Consider the following 26,166-nt stretch of genomic DNA (forward strand, 5'->3'; position numbering starts at 1 on the left):
TCTGTCTGCATGTTGGGATGGGTAGGAGGAAAGCAACACACAGCCACGAAGAGTCAGCTTTTTGGCACTGTAGGTGGTGCATGTACAATGATGTAGTCTTTAAATAAGCAGCAGTAATCAATACAGAGCATTTAAGGTGTACAATGGACAACAGAATGTGCCTGTTTAAACATTCAGTTCTGGTTTTTAAACAACGTTCTTCTGTGTATGTCAGATTCTCACATCCAACAGGCATCATAACACTACTACATTCAAAACCGGATCAAATGGAAAAACTCACAAACAAACAAACGAAAAAGGGAACCCCTCCAAAGGATGGCATTCTAGGATATTTACCCGCATAATTACTTTCCACGTTATCAGTCACGAATTCCATGAGTGCCATTTCCCCTTGTCGTTCCAAATATCAAGGGATTTGCTTCTATTCTGCTCAAATCCCCCAAATGGTTTCTACGTAAGCCATCTCAACAAAATACAAATAAGCAAACAAAAAGAAGAGGTAAATGTTACAACCTTTGGAATTTCACATTGTAAAACATCGAAGGTTTTGCAGGTTTATGTTTCCCATGTAAGAAGTATCTTGTAAGACCCGCATAGAAAAAGAAGGATCCTAAACTGGCTTCACTTTTGTTTTGAGCAAAACATGGTCATGATTGTACTCTGGGCAACTCTTCCAAAGACAGCCTTAGAATCTTTGCACGTCAATAAGAAAATAAGGATACTTGCGGTGTCATCTCTTAAAAATATATAGATATATATACTCCGATAGTGATTTTTAAAAATCCATCCTGCCACCTTTCAAGCTTTCTGGTTTTCAATTAACAGCAATTTTGTTCTCCTCTATGAAGTGAGGGAATTGATGCTTTGGCACATTGTCTTCAGCCATGCTGCTCGTTTTCTCCATCTCTGAACCAATCACAGCCTGGGAACTATCCATCTTGGAAACGGTGGCAGAATTCATTGCTACATTGATCGCTGGACTTCCCCCAATGGTGGTTGGAAGAGAACGAATGCCTCCACTTTGGATCACAGAAATCTCATTGGTTTTCATGGCTAAGCCATTACTGAGCACTGCAGCATACTGGTTCCATGCTGATGGATCAAGGCTCACTGAAGGCGTCACTGCATCTTTAGGGAACATTTCTGATACCTTCTTTGAATCATTGCCAAGCAAAGCCATGGGGTTATCAATGGACAGTCTTCTTCCGCGTCTGGCAGAATTGTTCCACATGTGGGTTCCAACATGGACCTTAGGGAAAAGATTGTCAAAATTATACTTCTGTGGGTATGAATCTGGGCAAAAACTGGAAGAACTAGAAGTTTGAATGGAAATGCAAGATTCAAATCCCTGCTCAGGAACAATGGCTACCACGACATCTTGAGAAAAACTCCCTCTCTCAATTTCTACCATTCCAGAGTTTTGTTCTGGAGAGAAGTGTATCTGGTAAGCAACTAATGGCCCCGAGGCTGGTTTGAAGGTCCCTCTGCAATTCAGATCTCTGGAGATAGCTAAATATCTCTTACCCAATTGAAAGAGAGAGAAAAGGAGTATCCCCACCCACTTCTGCCTCTGTCTTGGTAGCTTGTAGCCCTACTATCACATACGTCTTATCCATTATCCAAGGACATGTAACACGTAACCTCCGCAGAAAAAATGTTGCCTGTCCCTAACCTGTAACTCTCCCATATGTCCTTTAATTGCGGGTATGCAATTAAAGAGAAAGGAGGCACTGGCATGAGTCCATCACAAGAGATGAGAACATCTCATGAATATGGGATATCATCCTGTAATATCTACAACAACCAAGCCTTCTTGCTCTAAATGCTAAGGCCCCTAGTGAACAAGGAGCTGGACATACATATCATTGCCTTCAAATTGCTCACCTTGAGATTCCCCTTTGTGGTAAAAGCTCTTCCACAGATGGTGCATGCAAATGGCTTTTCCCCTGTGTGAGTCCGCTCGTGGATCTGAAGAGCACTTGCTGAAGAGAAGTTCTTGCCACAGGTAATGCAGATATGCTGCTTAGCAGTACGGCGATGGGGTGGCACCAGAAGAGGAGGCACGCTGGGTGACAATGCAGGAGGGGTAATAAAATGGCTGGTGCTAATGGGGCGATCGCTGGACATCTCCATTTTTATGAGGGCCGGTGGTGCTCTGATAAATGATGGGTGGATGCTGCTCCGGCCTGAAGAACAAAAAAAGATAAGGGTGTGTCGATGCGTTGCTTACACTACGAGTGTCATAAAAATCCTCCACGCCCAATTTTATTATTGAAAACAAACAATGGAGTGAATATGAACAAGTCATATTGAGAATAGAAAAGAGCTGATGGAGATGAAAATAATTAGGAATTTGTGGGGTGAAGACTTGGGGTGTATCTAGATAATCCTTGATGTACAACCATAATTGGAACCAGAATTTCCATCGCTAAGCAATGTGGCCGTTAATCGAGTCATGCCCAATTTTGCTGCAGTTGGTAAGAAAGTCACATGGTTAAGTGAATCTAGCTTCCCCCATTGACTTTGCTTGTCGGAAGCCCGACTGGGAAAGTTGCAAAGGGCAATCACGAGATCCAGGGATGCTGCCACTGTGGTAAATATATGCCAGTTTTGCCAAATGCTCAGAATTTGATCAGATGCTGCAACCATCAAAAGTGCAAGGAATAAGTCATAAGTCACTTTCTTTCAGGGTCTTAACTCAGTTATGGGTAGGATTAGGGAGGCTGTGCCAGCCAGCCATGAAGTTCCATCACCTCAGCATAATAGATGGCAAACAAAATCTGCTCAATTTTACAACTATAATTTTGGCCAGATATTTTTTCCCTGGCTGGAATTCTCATGAACCATTCCAGCTGTTCGAGAAAAGCTGGAGAAAGATGGGAAGGGGGTGGGGTAGGAGAAAGTAAATGAGCTAATAATTTGTATTTATGTGTCATTTTTTTTAAATAAGTGGACCCACTCAAAAGTCCATTCACCTCTTATTTTCAACAGGCAATTACTGGGTTCACACTAGAGGGTCCGGTTGGGTGCACCAAGATTCAGTTCAAATTAAAAAATCAAATGGATTCAAAACTTCACTACAAATTCATTTTCTGAACAGGTTTTAAAACTAATTGAACTTAGTTAGAAGCACCTAATTGAATCTGACCATTTGATATGAATCAATGAACTTACTCAGAAAAATCGGTTCTAATGGAAATTCAAACTTTGAATCAAATCTTAACACAATCTAGTTCACACATCATGCTAAATCATAGTTTGCTTGATTATAGTTAGTTGAATAGATACTATTGACTTATCAACAATCCATAATTGTTAAGTTCACACATTGGTCTAAATCAAAATCAAACAAACCTCATCATGGCTTAATATGCTATATGAACCCAGTCACTGTTTACACTGAAGAACATAGATTTTCCAGGTATGAGTATTAGCTACCAAACAAACTGTATAGGTTAGAGGAAAGAAGAATAGCTATATATCCTATTTTACAGAGAACAATTTTCTGTTAGCAAGGCTGTTATTCTTTATTTGAAGGGCTGCCTGCCAGGTAAGTCTAGTTAAAGAGAGAACAGCAATTAGCCATAAGTATTTAGCAGCCAAATGCCAGATGCAACTGGTGAACAGATCAACATCTCCCTCAACTTGGTATTAAACATTAGAACATGGTGAATAAATTACAGCCCATACATTTCAGAGTCTGCTTTTGCTCTTTTGGGGTGGATGCATTTCCTCTTTTGGTGATGCATAAAAGATTCTCCTTCAGAAAAAAGACAAGATTCCTACTTTGATTTATAACTCTGTATCATTTAGTACGACCTCAGCCTTCAACAGGATGTTGTTTGGATAATGTGATCACAGCTCCCATCCCATCAGGAAAAATTGGAGTTAATAATTCAAAACAGCGACGTATCAAGTTGAGCAGCAGTACTTTCCCACTTGTTCCAAAGCCATGGGTTTAATTTTAAGTGATTTTAAGTAATAAGATGTAAAAGAAAACTGGAAATAGTTTTCTTGTCTAGGAAATTAATTCACATTTACTTGCCTTTCATAAAGTGAATTCTGTATTATACTTTGTCTAGCTAGACTGACTTCAGATTTAATATTGCTGCCCTTGAAAATCATGGCAGAGAACATGAGAAGGAAGGGAACAATACAGCCATGCAAACAAGATAGCTACTGATTACGATCTCACCTCTTTGATGAGAGCTATGGAGTTTTTCTTAGGTTTCAAGAACAATTGATTTTGATCAGATAGGTAGGTGCCATTTTTCACAGTCAATATTCCTCAAGTACTAGATACTAGAGAAAAAAATATGGCAGATGGGGTGGTGAACAGAACTCAGATTTATGAACAAGAATGGAAGCAACCTGGAATTAAGGAGAAACTTCTTAACAGTGAGGACAATTAACCAGTGGAACAACTTGCCTCCAGAAATCGTGATTGCTTCATCACTAGAGGTTTTTAAGAAGAGACTGGACAGTCACTTGTCTGAAATGGTATAGGGTCTCCTGCTTGAGCAGAGGGCTGGACTGGAAGACCTCCAAGGTCCCTTCCAGCTCTATAGTGATAGCTAGAACTAAAACTTTCTAATCTGGGAGGTTGGCTGTCCTAACATAGACTACAAACATTTAACACTATCCATGTATTAAAAAGTGAATCAATTTCACAATAACCGCTAGGTTTTTTGCTTTCCATTAAAGTGACTCACCATATTCTCCATTTGTGAAGTATAACCCAGGTTCCTCTTTAATCACTTTTCGACCAATGTTGCCATATGTTAGATCCAAAGCCCGTTCTCTTTCTGTAGGCGTGACCTCAGAACCTTCAACCTTGCTTCCCACTATTCCGTCTTCTTGGATACCAAAACATGGTGATTTTGATCTGGTGCTCTCTGCTTGACTGTTCGTTGGAGACATAGCCAGGAAGGAAGCTGATTCAGAGGTGATGGGGCTACGGCTACCATTCTGATAGTCCAGATCACCTGCCACTGAGGAAGAATCATTGGTCATGCCGTCACTCTCTGCAGAACCATTATCACTCGATTTCAAACTACTTTGCCGCTGCAAAGTCAAAGCCGAATTCACCATTTTCATCTGGTTTTCTAGAGCTGAAATACTGGAACGAACAGATGTTGATGGATCAGCTTGAGCATTGCAAGATTTAGAAGAATGGTTTGGGCCGTTTGGTGATTCCAAGTCTCCATCCATTTCCATGCTTTCATTGCTCTCTAAGCAACAGGGATCTCCATTGTTCTCAGCTGAAGTAGCCTCCATGTCGTTATTATCATGGAGGGTTTCTACCACTGGGGTATTGGGGATCTGCCCTCCCATATGCATACGAATGTGTTGCTGCAGCACCACTGCATTTGTAAATTTCTTTTGGCAGATAGGACAGGAGTGCTGCATCTTCAGGGGAGTATTTGCTCGGTGCACACCATAGTGTGTTTTGAGGTTGCCTTTGGTGGAAAAAGCACGGCCACAAAACTTGCACTTGAAGGGCCTCTCGCCCGTGTGAGTGCGGTAATGCATTTTGAGGGAGCTCTGGCAACTGAGAACTCTATGGCAGATCAAGCACTCATTGGGGTCAGTGGTGGCTTTGTCAATGTTCTCCACCAACTGCTGGAGCTTTGTTGTTTCAGAGCCTTGCTCACCAACCCGGCATCCGTGGAAAGCACTCCCACTGCAGCCAGCCTGCGGAGAGCTCTGGTTCAGCTCAGCTCCTGATTCATGACTGGCCGAACCTGATGAAGAATCTCCTTCACTTTCTGGCTGGACATCACTTAGAAGTGTGCTGGTAAAAGGATCCTTGCTACTTGTGGGGTTGGAAGTGTTTGGTGGCAAGGCAGAGCCTACGGAGCCAGGCAGGGTGGTCAGAATAGGCTTGGAATCCACAATAAGATTAGATTCATCTAGTGGGACAGACATCCCGTAAGGTATGCCAGTGCTGGTGGGCACATTATCTAGGTGTTCAGGCACAGGGTACGGATTCATTTTGATGTGAGGGTACTTCTCTTTATGCCGCTGGAAATGCACTTTCAGGTTGCCTTTGGTGGTGAAACGATTGCCACAAATGTTGCACTTGTAGGGCCTCTCCCCAGTGTGAGAACGGAGGTGAATTTGCAGAGCGCTGTCGTTGCCAAAGATTTTGCCGCAAAACTTGCACTTGTGTTTGAAGAAGGACTCCTCCTGGCTTGGTTTACTTTCAGAGACACTCACATTTGCTACTTTCCCTTTCCCCTTCTTTGAGGGGTCGATGGCTGGGGAGACAATGGTAAGGGGATTCTGGAAGATGGCCGAGCTGGAAGATTGAGGTAGCAAAGGGCTCAGGAAGCGAGACATAGAACCTGGCAAGCTTCGACTTACATCGGGCTTCAAAGAGAGGGCAGGAGCAAGCCCACCGGCCACCGAGACGGTTGTCGGAATACCAATATTAGGATGAGGTAGTTTGCCTTGCTTCAAGGATTCCAAGGATAGGCTTGGATTCCCAGCTTTCTGTCCAATTAAAGCAACAGCAGCTGACAGCTGCTGGGACATATGAGCCCCCAAAGCTTTGAGGGGTTCTGCAGCAGCAACTGAGGGATGTAGGATATGGGGGGCCATCATGGCAATTTGGATGCGGATCTGCTCCGTCAGCTGGAGTTGCTGGAGTTGCTGCTGCTGTAGGCACATCAACTGCTCCAGGATCATTGGGATGGCACTGAGGCCAGCCACGGAGGGAGACAGAGACTCTGAGGTACACTGGTTGACAGCCACTTTAGTGCCATGTATAGTTTGCAAAGTCACATTAGTGTTTGGTACTTTGGGTTTGGGGACAAAGCTTAGCCCTTGAGTTGTGGAGGCAACAGAGGGCTCTGTTTTTAGATATGTCATTCCTGAAGGTTCGGATCCAGCTTTCTCTTCTCTCTTTTCTGCTGAAGCTGGGCAGCTCTTTACGTGACTCTCCTCAGCCAGCCTACCATCCATTTGGCTGGTTGGAAAAGTCTCCATAGAGCTGTCAGGGAAGGCTTCCAAGGGCACTGCCCCTTCACTGTCATTCATGATGAGGACAGGTGGTGTTTTAGTGCAATTTTTCTTATGCTCGAGGAGTTCAATGAGGTCAAAGAACTCAGCACAGCATTTCTCACAGACATGGGTTTCTTCGGTCCGACATCGTTTGGCATTCATTTCACCTATGTCACCTGGGATATCTTGTGGGGTTCCTGCAAAGAAATCAGAAAGAGAGAAAAATCTGAATGGAATGACACCACTGGCAAGAAAAGCAAGAGGCCTTCATGGGATGAGCTTGCAGCAAGGCTGGCTGGGGAATTCTGGGAGTTGAAGTCCACAAATCTTAAAAGTTGGAGACCCCTGGCTTGGAGGGTAGAAATACACATCTTTATCCAATCTCTAAGCCTGTATAGTTTAAAGCAATGTGTGAATTATCTTAGGACAGGGATCTCCAAATTTGGCAACTTTTAAGACTTGTGGACTCTAACTCTCCATGGCTGGCTGAGGAATTCTGGGAGTTGAAGTCCACAGGTCTTAAAATTGCCACCTTTGGAGACCCTTGTCCTAGGACAAAGACAAGGTTGGTGAATCAAAGATGGGTGAATTGCTTTCCAGGTCAGCATTTCTCCTGGCAAGCCTCCTATATAAGGACAAGGCTGTTTTACTGGAATCGACCCACCATTTTGATTTCCCAGTGTTTGGATCTACAGGTAGCCCTTGACTTGCACCCATTTGTTCAGTGAAGTTACAACAACACTGAAAAAAGTGACTATGATGGTTTTCACACTTATGAGCATTGCTGCATCCTCATGGTCACATGATCAAAATTTGGATGCGCTGCAACTGGCATATGTCCTGGGGTCCTGTGATCACCATTTGTAATCTTCTCTGTCAGTTTCTGACAAGCAAAGTCAATGGGTGAAGCCAGATTCCCTTAACAACCACATGATTCACTTAACAACTGTAGTGATCTGCTTAACAGCTGTGGCAAAAGGTCATAAAATGAGGAATAACTCACTTAACAGAAAGCAACAGAAAGTTTTGGCTCAATTGTGGTTGTAAGCTGAGAACTAACTGTAGTATTGCTTTTCAAGTAGCTACGTGCTCAGGAGAACAACTATGATAGTCTTTACCAATTTGACCATTTCCAGATTTACTGGGATTGTAGAATTTCCCATTAGCCTGGATAGTCCCCTCCAGCTGGGAATTCTGGAGCATGCCATCGATTGCTTCTGTTAAGATCAGGTTGCGGAAGTAGCAGCAACAACTGCTAAATATTATCAGTTTTAGGAAACCATATCTTTGTTGTTATTGCATAGGTGCATAAAACAATCCAAATAGTACATAGTAGCATTCTTAATTTTGCAATACATGAGTACATGAACAATCATTGTGGTTATTTCAGTCTGCCGAAATAAATGGGAAAATCCTTGTATAGATGACATCACCATTTTCTAACCTTGAATGGACTTAAATCCAGATACTAAGTGGAAAAAAATCCAAACTCACTCAAGCTTCCCCTGACCACTGAACTTAGGAAGATAGTTAGGAATGGAGAGAATCTATTATTTATTTCGATTATTTGGTATACATATGTAACAATACTGTGCGAAGCACTTCCGAAGGGAGAGAGATAGTGTACTTTCTATCTCTGCAAGGAGAGAGAGACATGTAACCACATCACAGATCCTGGAAACCATAATGCTTTGTTATGTCACCCATGTTTCCCTGAAAATAAGCCCGGGTCTTGTATTAATTTTTGCTCCAAAAGATACATTAAGGCTTATTTTTTGGTTAGGACTTATTTTCGAGGTAATATGGTACTAAATGCATCCATCTGGCTGACGATCTTAACTGGGGCTTATTTTTGGGGTGGGGCTTATATTATGAGTGTTCTGAAAAGTCATGCTGGGACTTATTTTCCAGTTGGGTCTTATTTTGGGGAAAACACAATATATATGATAAGAAACTCATAATAAGACTCTGCCATAATTTCACCAAGTTAGTTTTTCTTTGAAGGCTCCCCCGTGTGGCAAAATTAATATTTTCATTATCAGGACAAGGCTGAAGAATCTCCTCAAACTGAGAGAAACAAATATCAGTGGTTACCGCAGGGGGAAATGCTCGTAGGAAAGGATTGATGTGTGAAACTGTAAATAGGCTAACATCTTCAGCTTGATGACATTGTAAGAGCTGAAAGAGCATTATACAGATGGTACTCAACTTACAACCATTAGTTTAGTGACTGTTCGAAGTTAAAACTGCACTGAAAAAAGTGACTTACAACCAGTCCTCACACTTACAACGGTTGCAGCATCCCCACGGTCATGTGATCAAAATTCAGATGCTTGTCAACCGACATGCATTTATTATGGCTGCAGCATTCCAGGGTCAACTGCAGTGGTTTGCTTAACAACCATGGCAAAAAACGGTCATAAAACTGGGTGCAACTCACTCAACAATTGTCTCATTGGGCAATGGAAATTCTGGTCCCAACTGTTGTGATAAGTTGAGGACTGCCTGAATGTACAATGAACATGTGCCATTCTTAGCAGAAATGCTGTGGTAATAAAATCTCTTCTTTACATTAACATTCACAATCAATGAAGTTGCAATAATGACTGGATAGGCATCTTTCCCTGGTTTGTAAGCTATTAGAGGAATAAAATATTTTTAGTGGGGAAAAAACTCACGGAGGGCACCTTAAGACCTAGGAAAGGCAAATAAGATGTTTTTCACCTTAAATGCAATACTTTGTGCAGCAGTATTTTCTTACTGATACCAGAACTGTAATAACTAGTAGTAGCAAACACATAATACAAGAATGTGTGCTATGTAACGCTAAACACAACAGACCCTCCCAAAGATAATTATAATTTTGTGTTTATCCGGGTCTTTCTCATAAGATCTTATCTAGACGCAGGTTCCTTTTCTCATTCTCAGTTGTATTCTTTTTGTGAGAAAGGTGAAACTGGGAGAAAGCAAAGTAGGTCAGTTGAGATGTAGACTATGTGAATTTGTTGTTTAGTCTCATTCAGCTTGCAAAACACAGCACTATTATTTTGGCAACTGAGTGTGTTGCCTTCAGCCCTGGAAGTATTGCTTATATCCTTGCTTATACTGAAGCAAACTGAGATTCCACTGTCTCCTATTCTACCAGGCGAAGCACTGACAACCCATGATTCACAGGTAGCTCCCTGGCTGCTATAACAGTGTTTCTCAACCTTGGCAACTTGAAGATGTCAGGACTTCAACTCCCAGAATTCCCCGGCCAGTTAGGCTGGCCGGGGAATTCTGGATATTGAAGCCCACATATCTCCAATGTGCCAAGGTTGAGAAACTCTGTGCCAGGGGTGTCAAACTGCCAGCCCGCGGGCCAGTTTCATCATACCGAAGCCGCGCCCACCCACTGCCGACAATGCAAAAAGAGTTGCGACACATCACGACACGTCACGTGATATGGCGAATTTGACACCCGTGCTCTATGCCATAGCATGTCCAATACCATAATGCCTGATTTTTATTTTTATTTTTATTGCATTACTGATGCAAAACAAGGAACAAAAAAGTATTTTAAAACCAGCAATTATTCTCCAAAACAGTAATACTTCTACCCAAATGGATTGAAATTTTAATGTCACTACATTGTAACCATGACTTGTGTAATCCTCAAAGAGAAAACATTTAAAACTCAGAATGCAGTCCTAACACTGAATGTTTGCTTGCTTCTGCAGACAAATGATCACCAGGTTTTTCCAATGCTCTTACCTTTCCCAGCTTTTATCCGTTTTTGAATCATCAGTGTTCTCACTGTTATGTTCGTAAGTTCCAGTGAAAAATAAGCCACACCTGATGGCAGCATCAAGCCACTCTGGCTGATCTTGGAAAAGCTGGACCTGATTAGTACTTGGAAAAGAGACCACTAACAAATCCTAAGAAACTAAACTTGAACAGAGAAATCTAAAAAATGTCCCAGAAGGTGACAATGTCAAATCACCTGTCAAGAAAATGCTGTCAAGAAAACTATATGGACATATCCATGCAGTGATCAGGAACTGAATTCAATGAAAGGAGACTTTACTTTTACCTTAATGTAGTAATTGTCAAAGTGTGGCTCATGGAAGTCCATTAGATGGTCTACCATAGCCTCCTGATATTAATGGGCCACAGCACTCAATCCGTGCCGATGCCCAAGTGCGTTGACAGTCAGCTCAATCATGATAATGGATCAGTAGTTAAACACTGGTTCATTGGAAAGAGATTAGAGTTGAAGACCTACTTGCCTCAAATCTGCTATGTTCCACCGAGGAACATTTTTGACCAGCCCTGTTTGTGAGAAGACTCTTTGTTGTTATTGCACAGGGTGCATAAAATGATCCAAATAGTACACAGTAGCATTCTTAATTTTGCAATATATTTTGATTCATCATTTAATTTTAAAAACCAAAAGATGAAGCTGGTGGGAAAGAAATACATGAACTTAACCACAATCATTGTCTTCTTTGCTCAAATAAAAAAAAAGTGTGAACGCCTATGCTGTTAAAGACAAAAACTGAGGGGGTAGAGTGCTTAATTGGGTAATTCACCTATTTTCTGAATAGTTTATTCAGTGGTCCATGACCGCAGGAAATACTACCTCAGCAAAAATTCAAAACGTGAACTATATGAAGGAGCAGTCTTTGAAAAGCAGTATTTTGACATATTTGTAGCTAGCAGTTAATCTACTAATGAGCCTACGTAAGATTGTTGTGAAGATCACTCATCAGGTTTTTAAACAAAAACTTTATAAAAGTAAATGGCAACTTTACAGAGAAAAGCAAGGCAGTTGATTTTTTTTAATGATTCACTTATTGTAAGAGTAAATATCAACTTCACTGTTAACAATTACAAACATGTTGTACAGGTAGCTACAGTGTTCCTCCACCCACAGTTGAGCAGACACACACTGAATCATTTATACCAATAAAAGTTTTATGGAAGATGCAGAAGAAAATGTCAAGTTCAGCCAGAACAAAAGATTCATATTCCCCCCACCCCAAAAGAAAGCTGTTTGCATATTTTAATGCTAAGACACACAAAAATGGCTTATCACACTCAGTAATGGAAAAAGTGGTTTTGAAACATTTCTTTGAACTTACGCACCTAAAAACTCCACAGGAATATGACCTCAGGTCTTAGTGTGATTTGCAAAGTCTCTTGAATTTCTTTCTTAACTAGAGTTCAAAATGAATGCTAGGATCCAAGTAGAAGATTGCTGCTACATAAGCCTTACAGTGTTTATTGTGGAGTCCATTTCTTGTGGGTCTAACATCCAATCCAGCTCCCTCCTTCTCCTGGATCCAGGGCTGACTGGAAATGTCAGTGGGGAGAGAAGGAAAGAAAAAAAAGAAAGAAAAGTACAAATAGAGTCATCTTCAACCTAGCAAGGTCTTATGTTTGTGCAGGTCTAGAGAAGGGGAAGACCAGAGGCATGCAAAGCTTTGGGAGCCAATGCTCATATTTCAGTTTTTGAGAGTGTGTCATTGATGCTCTCATAAAATAGCTACAAAAGAGCTTCTCTTATGATACTGTGGATTCCACGATGGATATAGACAAATGACAAACTATCCATTTCTTAGAAGGCCAAGTCATGAGATTCTCTCTAGCGTCCTCCAAAAAGTTTCATCATTCCAGTGTAACTATTTCATGAGCATATTTGCCAACAAAACCCAGAACTGCAGCCACCCACTATTTTAATTTCAGAGAATGTCTACAGGACCTATTGGGCTTAGCTAAACTTTGGAGAGCGAAATGTGATGCTGAGCTCTATAGCAGTGGTTCTCAACCTTTTTAATGCCGCGACCCCCAACCGGTCGTAAGTCAAGGACTAAACCGTCATAAGTCGAGGACTAAACCAGTCGTAAGTCAGGGACTACCCAGCCGGTCGTAAGTTGAGGACTTTCCCTGCCCGGGAGCACTGCGCATGCGTGGTTCCGCCCCCTGCGCCGGCCGAGGCGTAGCTGGCAAGCGGCAGAGACGGAGCAGGCTGACCACCAGCTGGCCCAGCTCAAGGGAGGTAAGGCACCCGCAGAAAAGGGGAAAAAAATGGCGGACAGCCTTGCTTGGCGACCCCCGTGAAATGGTCGATTGACCCCAAATGGGGTCGTGACCCATAGGTTGAGAACCGCTGCTCTATAGTATTCACGTAGGAGATATCAGGCTGAACCTGAGGGAGAGGTCAAAGGTGTCTTAGTCATGACTCTCTTCACTAGATCTAACTCCAACCCACCTTGAATTCCTTCTACTCTTATCTCCCGCTAGTTTCTCTTGGCCACTAATAGTTCAGATTCTTGTAGAGAGCTCAAGCTTACGATAAATCTTTATACCCATTTGAACAGTCTGGACCTCCTGATTTTCCTGACACTTGACAATTCCAATGTCAATTTCATTTTACTGAGAAAAATCTTGAAATGACAGATGGGCCAAGAGCTTATGAGTGACAATAACCACAGTTGCAGGTATACGGATGCTAAACTGCCAACCACATTTGATCAGCTGGTTTTATCTACGAAGCTTGGACAGAAGAATTGTAACCAAAAGGGTGCCTCCTTTAAAATTCAGAGAGAAGAAACATTTTGCCAACCCATTTCCACCAGCTAGTTGCAGTGGGTGGAATAATAAATGTCTTTGTCAAAGAAGACAGAAAAACTAACACAAGTCAAATTGCCTTGGTCTTACTTTATGCTAAACCATGAAGGCTTCTGGTCTTCTGCTATCGTATGAACTCTCTTCTGGAAGTACCCACTATCTCCTGGAATATTTCTAAGGAGGAAGAAGCTGAAGAAATGATGAAAAGTATTTCTCCTCATATCCATTAAAGATGAACAGTCTACTAAATACAGGTAGTCCTCAACTTACAATTATAATTGTGCCCAAAATTTATGTTGCTAAGTTTTGTTGAGTTTTGTCCCATTTTATGACTTTTCTTGCCACAGTTGTTAAGTGAATCATTGCAGTTGTTAAATTAATAACCTGGTTGTTAAGTGACTCTGGCTTCCCTGTTGACTTTGCTTGTCAGAAGGTTACAAAAGGGGATCACATGACCCCGGGACACTGCGACCGTCATAAATATGAACCAGTTGCTAAGCATCTGAATTGTGATCACATGACTATGGGGATCCTGCAACCGTCATGTGAACAACGGCCATAGGTCCCTTTTTTCAGTGTTGTGTAACTTTGAACAGTCACTAAATGAATTGTTGTAAGTCAAGGACTACCTATACCACATATTTCCAGTTCTGTTTTAACAGTCTTGTTTTTCAAAATTAAATCAAAACTGAGACTAACTTGATTTCAGTTCCATAATGCAGATGTGGGGATTTAACAGCCCCTCATTAAGCTGTATATGTGCCGCATACAAAGTGTCTAAACAATCATCAGCTTGATGTTTGTTAATATTTCATGCATCATCTGGAAAGCAGACAGTATTTTCTGGCAATACGAATGTGCAATTGCTAGCAAATCAACAAACCAGAAAGAATAATCTGCTATTTAATCAAGCACATTTTTCCAGGCCACACAATTTATTGGAAAATAAAAGATTTTAAGCTGAACAAAATAAGATGGTTAAACCAGAAGGTGGATTTAATATAGAATAAGGTAGGGCATTTTTAAAAAATTATCCCAATTCAGATATTCCAGACACCTGCTAGCAATTATATAACTGTAACCTTGCCTTTTCCTCCAACGATCCATATAAATTTAACCAGATTGGAGGGTTGAAGGAGGCAATTATTTAATAGCCTTCTTACTTATTAGCAAATTAGTGAACAGTCATCAGGGACAGTTTCTCCCCATTCCAATGCAGCACCTGACAAATGAACTCATGGTATGCCCTGGGACCAGTCTCTCAGCCTAATTTATTCTTAAGGCAGTTTTGATGTGAATAAAATTAAGGAAGAACCTCAGGAAATCTGTTCTGAGTTTTCACAGGAAAAGAGGAATCTAAATTTAGTAAATATAGGTAGTCCTCAATCTGTGAACGTTGAAAATTATGACAGATACCCCCCAAAAGCTACTTCTGACACTGTTTTGAAGTTCTGGTATCATTTCCCCCTCAAGTCAAGTGACTGCTTTTGGGCAACAGAGACTGGCACACATTTACGGCCATTTGCAAAGTCCTATGGTCACAGTCCTACTGTAGGTCACAAAGTCCTAAGACCACGGTTTACAGTAGTTTTTCTGTCAAAAATTGTCCCGTAGAAAACAACGGGTTCACTTAACAACTACAGTGTTTGCTTAATGACTGTGGCATTTATTTAAAGACTGCTCTGATACAAGGTCATACATTCAGTTTACAACTGTCATGGCTTATGACCATAATTGCCAGACTCAGTTATGGTTGAAACCTGTAAATTCAGTTAGGCACAAGATACAAATTCTGCCACACTGACCTATCTTTTAGGCTTGTGGAGGTGTAGCAAAATCGATTACATTGCTTGGGCAAATGTTGCAGATTTCAATATGGAAATGTCAATTATTTCTCCCCTCCAGGTTTATTTTTTTTTTAATTTTTATTGATTTTTCAATTAAAAACAAAAACATAGATCTTTTATCACAATATCAACCAAGAAAATAACACTAATCAATACATTCACGGACGTCTAGGTTTATTTTAACTATGATTTGTTGAATATACAATGGGCTGGGTTTAGAAATAAGACTTAATTATAACCTACTCACAAATGCTAGCAACGGTATTCATGGGGGGGGGTGGTACAAAAAAAAAGGCAATGGGGCAGGCCCAAGCTATGCCTTCCATTTAATAGATATTCCATTTGATTGTGCAGTCGTGGCTGCCAACTTGACTCTTTAAAGCTGAATGACAAGGCAGATTCTCAACTTATCAACTCTTTCCCTGATCCTTCTGAAGAAGAGCCAAACTCCCTTTGCTTTTAAATTAAATGATTTGACTAGTGAAACAAATGTTCTATTGATCTTCCATGTCCCACAGCAGCTCATCTATTCTAGCAAAGTGTTCAGTATTTTTCAAAATAGAAAGATGGTGAAAACAATATCTTATTCAAAAACTGACATAATGTCACAGTTTATATAAGGAGGTGTCTCCAGGTTGCTGTTTTAGCAGAGGTAGAGAACAGTGTGCAATGCAAAGGATCCATTTGGGATGTCAATGAAGATTCTCAGTCATCTCGAAGAAGCTACTTCTATGAGCAGCGAGACGTTGCAAACCAAAAAGGAAAAAAAATCCAATTACCATGACTCAACTTCCAGATGGATCCATTTGGAAGTAACACCCCACATTTAAACTATAGACATTAGGTAGATACCATCAATTTGCACGATGTGTATCTAACCTCCCCTAGTCTAAGTTTACTCTGAAGAATCATAACATCAAAGGGGTTCAACCCAACTGGTTTCGATTTTACAAATTTTATTAATTTTTCAAATAAACATATGGACAAATAATACAAATATGGTGCATTTCATTAGAAAAACAAACACATAAAAAAGCCTACTCAGTAAGTATTCAGAAATAACCAGCGGTCCCCCCCCCCGCATCCACACTCCCTCAACCTTCCTAGCTACTTCCCTCTTCCTTCCTCCCCCCCTCTTAACCACGACCTCTCCTCTTTCCTCCTTTCCAACTATCCTACACATCCCATCACCTTCTTTTCCACCACCTCGGATGCAGTTTAGGGGTACTAATAAAAGTCAAACTAGGTCAATGGCTGGAACAGTGCAATTCAAGTTTTAATTTGCTATCATATTTATGTCATACATTCTTATGACACTCATATGTTCCTTCATGTGGAGATGGAACCATGATCAGAAACCAGCAGCTGGAATGGATGCATCAGCAGCCCTCAGTAATGAAAGAAAGAAAATGCCGGCACAAGAGCTTTGCAAGTAAACCTACAGAGATTACAAGCGTTCTGAAAAATGTAGTTTATCTGAAGCCAGGAATTAGCCATTTTCATTAAAAGCTTGAAAGAACTAAACTTCCCGCCCCCCAACGTGAATTCTAGCTCTGATATGAGAAGCATAGCTTATTTTTTTGGACTATCGGGTAAGTAGATGCTGACAAAACTCAGAAATACTGGCGAGATTAGCCCTCTTCCGTTGAAAGACATGAAAAGGTACAGAGAATGGAGTTGCAAAATAGCCCTCAGAGAGAAATAAATAAATAAAGCCCTTCCCCCTCCATTTCACAACCTCCAGCAATAAATAGGGGTCTGAAAGAAATGTCTTTTCATGTTGGTTTGAACATGCATGCAGTTCTCTACATGATCCAAAATCTTGATCCGGCTTCCAAACCATGCAAATAAAGTTATTCTTGCATTCAAGCAAACATATATACAGACATTCATGTTGATTACTTGGTGAACAGTGAAAGAAAGGAGTAGGGCATCTTGTCTGCCCCGTTTTTTACCTTGTTTGAGCTCTCTATGCATTCACTGAATACCTGCACAGGGTTAGCTGTGATGCTAAAGCTCAAAGACCAAATACAACGTATATCATATTTGCGAGAGAAATGGATGGTTCAGAAATGTGAAAAATAAAATAAAGTGAAGAATGCAAAAAAAGTAATGTCACTGAGTTTTAGGTACATGTAGAAGAACACTTTCGGTTTGTATTAATTCCAGACGATTCATACTGATGAAGGTCAAGCTTAACGAAAGAAATCAATTACCAATTCCCCAACTACGAAGAACCAAGATCTAGTAAGTGATCCTAAGGTCTAGGGAAGCAACAGTACTTTTTCACATAGGAGCAGGTCAGTCGCCTGCTATCTGCTCCATACCAAGGATGATAAATCTAAGTTCAAAAGAAGCAATCGGAGAGCCTCCTAATACTAGGGCAGCAAAGTACGAATGTTGGGCAAAGAGAATCAAAGAAAATTCAGACAGACTTTTAGCGTGGTTATCTGAGATAAGACTCTGAGAAGAGATAAAGACCTAGCAATTTTGAGGAGGAAACGAGAGGAATAGATCTTCAATTCTTCAACCACCATTTTATAATTTTCCATCCAGTGTACCTAATATTAGATTATGTTATCGAGTAAGGGCTACCTGTCAGACATGATTCAACCAGATAAGACTAAATTCAGGTAGTAAGGAAACAAATGAGCTAACAAAAGTAAAATTAGACCAGCACAACAGTGACTCACCAAATTGTGTCACATTGTTCCTACACCCATTAACTTGCAGCCCTCCAGAAGATATGAGGCATCTACTATTTTGCTTCAGGAGATGGGTATATAGAGAAATAATTCACAGGGAAGGTGGGTCTGAGCTTGATAAGCCACAGATCATACAGACCTGATTTTAAATCTAACAGTAGTTGTGAAGTGGACTGCTTCCTGCTAAGTAGAAAGCCTGTATGAGAAGAGATTGGATGGTAACGTCTAAGGCGATTCTCAGTCATCCAAGTCATGGCTGTCCCAAAGGTGTTTTTTTCTCTCTCTGAGAGTTCTCTGAAGAAAGTTCTTGGGTGAGAAGAGAAATGTCTTCAAGGAAAAAACAAAGTCCAGCTATCTTTTGAAAAAGCACCTTTGTAATTGGATGGCAACACGCAACTCTTCTCAAATCCCTGTGATCCTAGTAGCAATTTGGGCACATTTCACTAACAAGACTTAGACCTGAACAGAAGTAATCAAAACACCCATGCATTCAGAGTGCCTTTCACAATCCAAAAAGAAACAAAACATCTGAATCACAACCAAAGCCTATTTGGCCCAGCAGCTTCTTTTCTCACCATGGTCAGCTAGGGATCCCCAGAAACCTCAAGCAGGGTTTGAAGGCAATAACTCTGATTCATAGTTGAAATACGCAGAAAATTCATGCATTAGGCTGCTAAGCCATAGCCTGCTTTACTTTGCTTAGAATGCTGTGTGAATCTAGTTATGACCAAATCAATTATGGTAAAAGGCTTAGCATGATGTAATGCTAGCTAATTATGGTTTTTTTTTTGTCACTGAAGTGCATGTGAGCAGCCCTCACCATTAAAAATCAAGTTTAATAGAACTTAGTGTACCTATTTTTACTTGTTCTTTTGTTCTTTTATATCCTGCCTTATTTTTGTAAACAACTCAAGGTGGCGAACACATCCAACACACCTTTCTCCTCCTATTTTCCCCACAACAACAACCCTGTGAGGTGGGTGGGCTGCGAGTGAGTGACTGGCCCAAAGTGATTCAGCTGGTTCTGGGACTAGCCCTCCACTTTCAAATAAATAAATAAAATAAACAAACAAATGGACCACTGTCTACTCTTTTGAACAAATATAATCTGGTTTCCTGCAGGTACAATGAATTTCAAATTCCATAATCCCATGTTGGTTGAGAATTAAGGAACTCAATGTTCAACGTGCCCGAGGAATATTGAGAAGAACCGTTTTATTATTTATCAGAATGTAAATCTATGTATTACTTAAATAAGAAACCAGAAAGAATAGCACGTCCTCCTTCCATTGTCTTAAATGTGAGAAAATACTGTAGAATACAGGTCTAGGTGTAGGCTAAAATTCAAATTTAAACTGGGCATATTCTCTGGGGATGATGGGAGTTAGGATACCAATGCATGTAGAAAAAATACATTGGGAAAGGGTAGTCTAAACTATTGTGTGAATATCACGTTCCGTGCCTCTTCAAAAAATGCGTAGGCATTTTATCTCTTAAGATCTTGTAAACATATTGAATAACTCAAATGCACCAAACTCAGCCAAGAAATCTAGATTCACAACAAACAGGAAGCAGATCTTAAAGTGTAGATGAGATCATGCAAGATTGGGCATCAGTATTTTTAACACAAGTCTATGAAGTTTTCCCTGGTGCCCTTTGATAATCTGATTTAATTTACTCAAGTGCTTACAACTGCTGATATGATCCAATTTGTTCCAAAAGAATTCTCATGCTTCAGAGAATTATTATATTCATCCCACTCCATTATGAGGATTAGTTTTTAAAAATTTGTGTTCAAAAGTTGTCCACCAAAGCATAGATTGTAATTCCCAAATAGGGCATAATTCAGTCAAGATGAAGTACTTTGAGATCTCTTTTTTTTTTTTTTTTGGCAGAATAGGGATGGTTTTGCTCCTATTAATATTATAGCATTGTGGACATTATGAACAGATCATGTTAAAAGTCAACATCTCTGTCCCACAAAACAAGCTTTTTACTTGTTCTGCAAAAGAGTCATTAACCACGGGGCCAATACCAACAGCAACTATTTTCAAATTGTTTCTTGGGTAGATATTAGGCCAAGTATTTTATGCACATAGCAGGGCTTTGTAAGGGGGTGGAGGGGGTGGGGTAGGACAGGGAGGGTGTCGCTTTATTTGGTTAAACATTTCCAATATTCCAAGCATGAAGATAACACCATTAGATATCCTAAGCGTTAAATCAATACTAATTAGTTACACATGTGGGTCAGTAAGAAGCTTTTGTATCCCACTGTAACAGAAAAAAAATTAAAATGCATGAGGTTTTTGATTTTGCTTTCAGCCATTTCAGTTAAAACACAAATTATAGTGTCACAGCAGTTTGTGAATATCACACCACATGTCAAGCAGATGATAAAACTCTCCTGGGCTTAAAAGTCTTGCACCAAATTAGGAAAAATGCAAAACACCCAACACATTTGTTAAGAGATTGGAGATGGCTAAAATGTGTTTACTGTAGTTGAAAATAAGTCACACAGAAGTGAAAGGAATTCACCCACTTGAAACAGACTTCAATATGCTAGCTTGGAACAGCATATTACATTAACCGTTTGGAGGAATGTCATACCTTCCCCCCCCTCCCCCAAGTAACACATCTTAAAATAATTTTGCTTTAAGTGAAGAAGTCTACCTATCTACTAAACATGATTTTAAACACTTAAGAGAGGGAAATGTTTGAATTCTCAAGAGACATTTGGATGGAGCCAAATTAAATAATCCCTGTATTTATATCACAGCAAGTAGCCTTCTAAAAAAGGCAAACAAGCAAATAGATACAGGAAACAAAAGAGATTTAAAATAAAATTCGACCTGATGGCATTTCAGAAAAACAGAATCACAACTGATGGCTTATCTATGCACAAAAGAGTCATGACTTCACCCTTATTGGCTAATACTGCATTCCTGTCAGGAGCATTCGATAAGCATTAAAAAGCATTATGATAAACATATCAAAAAAGCATTGATAAACATAACATTATCTATCTATGTAAAATGCTGCAGGATCCATAAAAGAATTCTTAACTAGTGATCTGGACTGGGTTTGAATTTAAAGATCAGAGTTGGGGGAAATATAAGACTTCAAACAAGGTATTACCAGCCAGAAGCTCATGTATTTAAGTAATAATAGATAGTACCTCATTCAATTTTGCACTGTACCATGGGGGAAAAAGAGAGAGACAGACAGAGAGAAAGAGAGGAACAAATTGTTCTACCTTATCCAAGAATCATTTCCTCCTCTGCACTGACTAGTAAGCTTCTAGTACCACCAAGTCCCTCCAATTATAAACAAGGCCACTTCCACAGACCACACTTAACACTAGGGCAGTGTTTTAAGACCAGCCAAAAACAGCCCCAAACCCTGCTGCCAAGGTCAATTGCTGGAGAGTCCTAATTGTAAGCTTGACATCAACTTACCACCCACAGAAGGCAGGAGGAGGCAAAAGGTAGAGCAGAAGCTTGTCAAAAAGCGTCATAAGCTGTGTGAGGCTTCGGAGAAAAGGCCCAATCACTGCAGCCAATATAGTGTTTCACTTGCATTTTAAAAAAAAACAAGTGGGGGCAGAAAGCAAATCATCACAAAGGCACCACCACCACCTTACCTTCTCTTGTAAGCATTGAAAGTCCTGTTTGTTAAAAGAAACTTTCTTGTCCTAAGGAAGGTTTGTATTGCTTAACCTCTCTTTTTTCTTTCTGAAATAAAATGACCTCATGCATGTTTCAAGTGGAATATGTGGAGATCTTTTTCACACCAGAGTTGTGTCAGAAAGTAATTGACGCAATCAGGAAGAGCTCTCACCATGCTGCTTTACATTTGTTTTTACCTTTTGAATTTAATCCTTAAAAATACCGGAAGACACTGTAGCTATTCATATGGAAGAATCTTGTCAGATATACCTGACATATTAAGAAAAAGAAATTTGCCTCAAGGACTGTTAGCAGCTGCAATGAGCAATTAAATCTTTTGGACAGTGGGAAGTGCTAATTATCAGTATGAAATGGTGGCTTTTAAGACAATCCCTTGTTATTATTTTGACCCATTAAATTGTCAAACTGATCACTGTTCCCCACTCTGGCCCTTCCTAAAAACTACTAAATTCTCTTTTGCAAATTTCTATAGTATCTAGATTTCATTTCAAGCCAAAAGATAACGAGCTTGATTTCATTATAAACCCCACCCAAGATGTAGGAAAATTTTCCCAACAAATCTTTGGGAATTCTTAGGTTATTTTTTTTATTATTATCATACCTTAAGATGCCTCAACTGGATATAGCTGAGTTTTTAAGATTTGTTCCATGCACAAACTGTTAACAGTCAGATATCCTCTATCAGTTTCTCACCTTTAAAAAGATTCTCCCTACCATTTTATATCCCCCAGTACAAAAATATAGGGAAAGAGATCAACAGTACATTAATGCAACACAATTTCCGTTCTTTGGGAAGTATTTGTTGTTAGATTTTTATCTTGTATTTGTTTTTATTAACTCAAAGTAGTGTCCATACCTAGTGGTCCTCCCTCCTATTTTTCCTACAACTCTGAGAGGTAGAATGGACCAAGAGAGAATGATTAGTCCAAAGTGACCCTGCTTGCTTTCATCCCTCAGGCAGGACTAGAATTCATAGTCTCTTGGTGTCTAGCCAGCACCTTAACCACTACACACCAGATTGACTCTATTATCAACCACGTGAGTTCAATTTCTTACAGTACTTGGTTATGTCTACCTCTCAGGGTTATTCTGAGATTACGAATTGAAGAAGAAACAAAGACTGCTTTCATACAGCACATAGAACCCTCAACCATTTACTAGCCAGAATATTGAGGAAGTTCAGTTTGCAAAGGCACATGCAAACTAACCACATTAAGGCTTGGCAGCATGCTGTGTAAACCCAGCCAAAGTATTTTCTGATACTGTACTGTCAAAGTAGAGCAGCTATTCCACAACTGTTACCACCCTTCAATAATTCTGCCATATTAAGTGCTGCAAACTTTTAACTACACAAGATGATTGATTACGTATCTGAGTATTAGCTAATTTTTTGGCAGAAGGGTTCCCATAATCTTGGACTACTGGTCATATTGGTTAAAGCTAATGTCCAAAATATCTGGACATTTTTTTCTTTCTTCTCGAGCACATTCCTTTCAGAACTGGAATGGACAGAGAACCACAGTGGGGTTCAGACAGTGTTTTGTTGCATACGAATTCAGCCAGAGAGATTAACGAAACTTGAGAGATCAAGTACCTTGCTCAGTGCAATGATTTAATAGGTTGGGTAGGCTGAACTCCATCTTCTGCAATTTTCTGTTACCTGGGAACTGGCCCAATTTATTTGAAGGGCATCAAATGCAATCTTTTTTTTTTAATGTTTCTGCAGCATCGTTGGCTTATTTTCTGTTCAGAACATTCATTCAGTGAACCTTCAGCAGCATTCTGTGAAGATAGGCGTCTGGGTGTCGCTGTCCATTTCATCTGATCCTTCAGACCCTAAGCATTAAAAACCCCAAGGCAGGGAAGAAACTAAATCCACATTTTTAATCTGACGGGCCATGCAACACAGGCCGCATCCCCGAGGTGGCGCAACAGAGCAATCGAAACATCCCGGATCCGCACGATAAACAAACATTTCAGCGCGATTTAAGAAGCGGGGATGCTTTTCCCAGATTGATAACATACTCAAAGATTTATCAAGGCGTCGCTTTTTTTCTCTCTTCTCCTCTCCCCCCCCCCAATCCCCATTTCTTCTCATATTAAAGGGTTCCGCAACAGTAAAGCGACAACCCAATCAGGTTGAAGCCTTTTTTTGCAAATTACTTTGTGTGTATGAGATAAATTGATACAAAAAGTATTATTTGGAAGCTCGGGTGCCCTGCAGCGGGAGCACAAACACACTTAAGCAAGAACATCTAACTAATCTTCCGATTACTCTCGCTCCCCCCTCCATCATGCAACTCCAAAGGAGTTATTAACCCTTTTGTTTCAAGACCGTCTCCGGGGTGGGTTTCCAGCTGCCAGCAGCGAGATTTACATGTGGAAACATCACCTCCAACGCGCGTCGCCCCCCCAGCCCCGCGCCAGCTCCATCCTAACCAGATGCACAAAGGAAAAACAGTCATGCATTAAACATGGGATTTATAGCCTTCTCGCTAGCTCGCCCGTTTTCTTAAATCACCATTAACCGGGCTCAACAACTGCACATTTGGACTCAAAAGAAAGAGGGAGGCTGAACGGGAGGGGGAAAAAAAAACCCTCAAATCTTCTGCAGCTCTCACCCACCCTTTCCAAAATATGCATTCCTATCCATTGGGATGGCGGATAATTGATCGAAATCTTCACCTTCTCCCCCTCTGGCTTGCTTAAAATTAAAAGTTGACCTAAAATTGCACCCCAAAGTTTGCATTTATGCCTCTGGAGCGGGGGGGGGGAAGAGAGAGAGAGATCAAAAGAAATCTTGGGAGAGGCGAATCGATTAGGGAAATACCTTAGACCCAAGTTTCCAATATCTATTTTAAAGTACTAAATTTCTCTTTTCCCCCCCCTCCCCCTCCCCCCGCGTCCGAAACTACAAAGCTCAGGACTGTATGCTACATTGATTAAGTGTCTTCCCTTCCTGGTGGGTTCATTCGTCTCCCATGCACGCGCACACACACACACACACACCAAAAAAGGATGGATCATAGATCTGAAATCCTGTTTTCCAAAACCTTGGATATTTCCAATATCGCCGTCTCAAATTCAGCGCACCATCCCGATATTTACCCCGTCCCCTTTACGTTTCGTCCAGTCCTGCGCTTTTACCACCAACTGCTTCTCTTCCAGTGCCGGCTCCCCCTCCCCATATCAAAATCAATTAAATCTGCGAAAAGATCAAGCCATGCTATCAATTGTGGGAGGGAGGGAGGGAAGGAAGGAGGGAGGGGGGGAAGAGAGAGAGAGAGAGGGGTGGTGGTGGTTCCATGCAGCTACTTCGGGAAGATTTTAAAAGCTCTCTGTCCTCCCTCCCTCTCCCCCCCCCCCACCATATTAGCTCACGGGAGTTATTTTAGGAAGTCGGAAATCAAAGATGGCTGGAGGTCAGGCTACAAAAGGTCCCGAGTGATTGTAATCTCTCGGCCAGTTTTTAGTTACTAAAAGGGAGAAGCAGCAGTTACATCCCAATAGAGGCACAAACGGGGGGGGGGAGTTGGTAATCACAAAAGGTATTTCGCAGTGTTCCTCACGGCGTACCCCTCCCTTCCAAAAATATTTAGGGAGTTACCTTCTGGCCGCGGCTTTCGGCTACGATGGCTCCAAATCAATCCTGGAAAAGTGGGGGGGGGGGGGAGATGCTAAAGACAACCTACATTTACGGGGTGAAAAACTTTTCCCAACCGGAAAAGAGGGGCTTTGGGGAAAAGGAGAATGACCCACTAAGAAAACCTGGAATTTTTTTTTTTTTCCCAGAAAGAAAAATAGTCGTGAGTTCAGAGTTCAGTTCCCCCCATAAATTAAAATTTACTCGAACCTAGATTCAGCACGGATTGATGAAGGGACAGGGAAAGAAGGGGGGGAGGAAACATTTAGAAGTTATGTATATATATATATCAGAAGATATCTATAAGATATATATATAATATATATATACACTTTCCGATCGGCTCCCGCAGTCGTGGGAAATCAGGATGAAACAGAAGTGGTCCAGATGATCGAGAGGGTCCGTTTGGCTCAGGATTCCGGCCAAGGAACCCCGATGCGCCACGGGGTAGGTGGGAGAAAGAGCCACTCACACGCGCACAAAAGCAAGCGACCCCCCCCCACCCCCGCCCCAAACCCGATCTCCTGCTTGATTTCTTTTTTCCCATCAATTAAAGTTGGTAATTGACCGGCGCTCCCTCGCTCCTTTCCCTTACCATTCGCTACATCCGGGAACTGCCGCTCGTCCGAATGGATGTGCTGGGGCTTCGCTTGCTTGCGCCTCGACAT

At 40.9% G+C, this 26,166-nt stretch overlaps 1 protein-coding gene across 1 annotated transcript; it reads right to left on the bottom strand.

Annotated features, from left to right (window-relative positions):
- Window positions 1-814: 814 nt before the first annotated feature.
- Window positions 815-26,166, bottom strand: SALL4 (spalt like transcription factor 4). Its single transcript, XM_015814369.1, has 4 exons — window positions 26,094-26,166; window positions 4,713-7,202; window positions 1,885-2,186; window positions 815-1,249 (listed from the first exon to the last, which is right to left on the bottom strand). The coding sequence occupies exons 1-4, from the start codon at window positions 26,164-26,166 to the stop codon at window positions 815-817; spliced, it is 3,300 nt and encodes a 1,099-aa protein (XP_015669855.1).

Source organism: Protobothrops mucrosquamatus, unplaced genomic scaffold (genome assembly GCF_001527695.2).
Source record: "Protobothrops mucrosquamatus isolate PMUCROS unplaced genomic scaffold, P.Mucros_1.0 scaffold244, whole genome shotgun sequence".
Classification (NCBI taxonomy): domain Eukaryota; kingdom Metazoa; phylum Chordata; class Lepidosauria; order Squamata; family Viperidae; genus Protobothrops; species Protobothrops mucrosquamatus.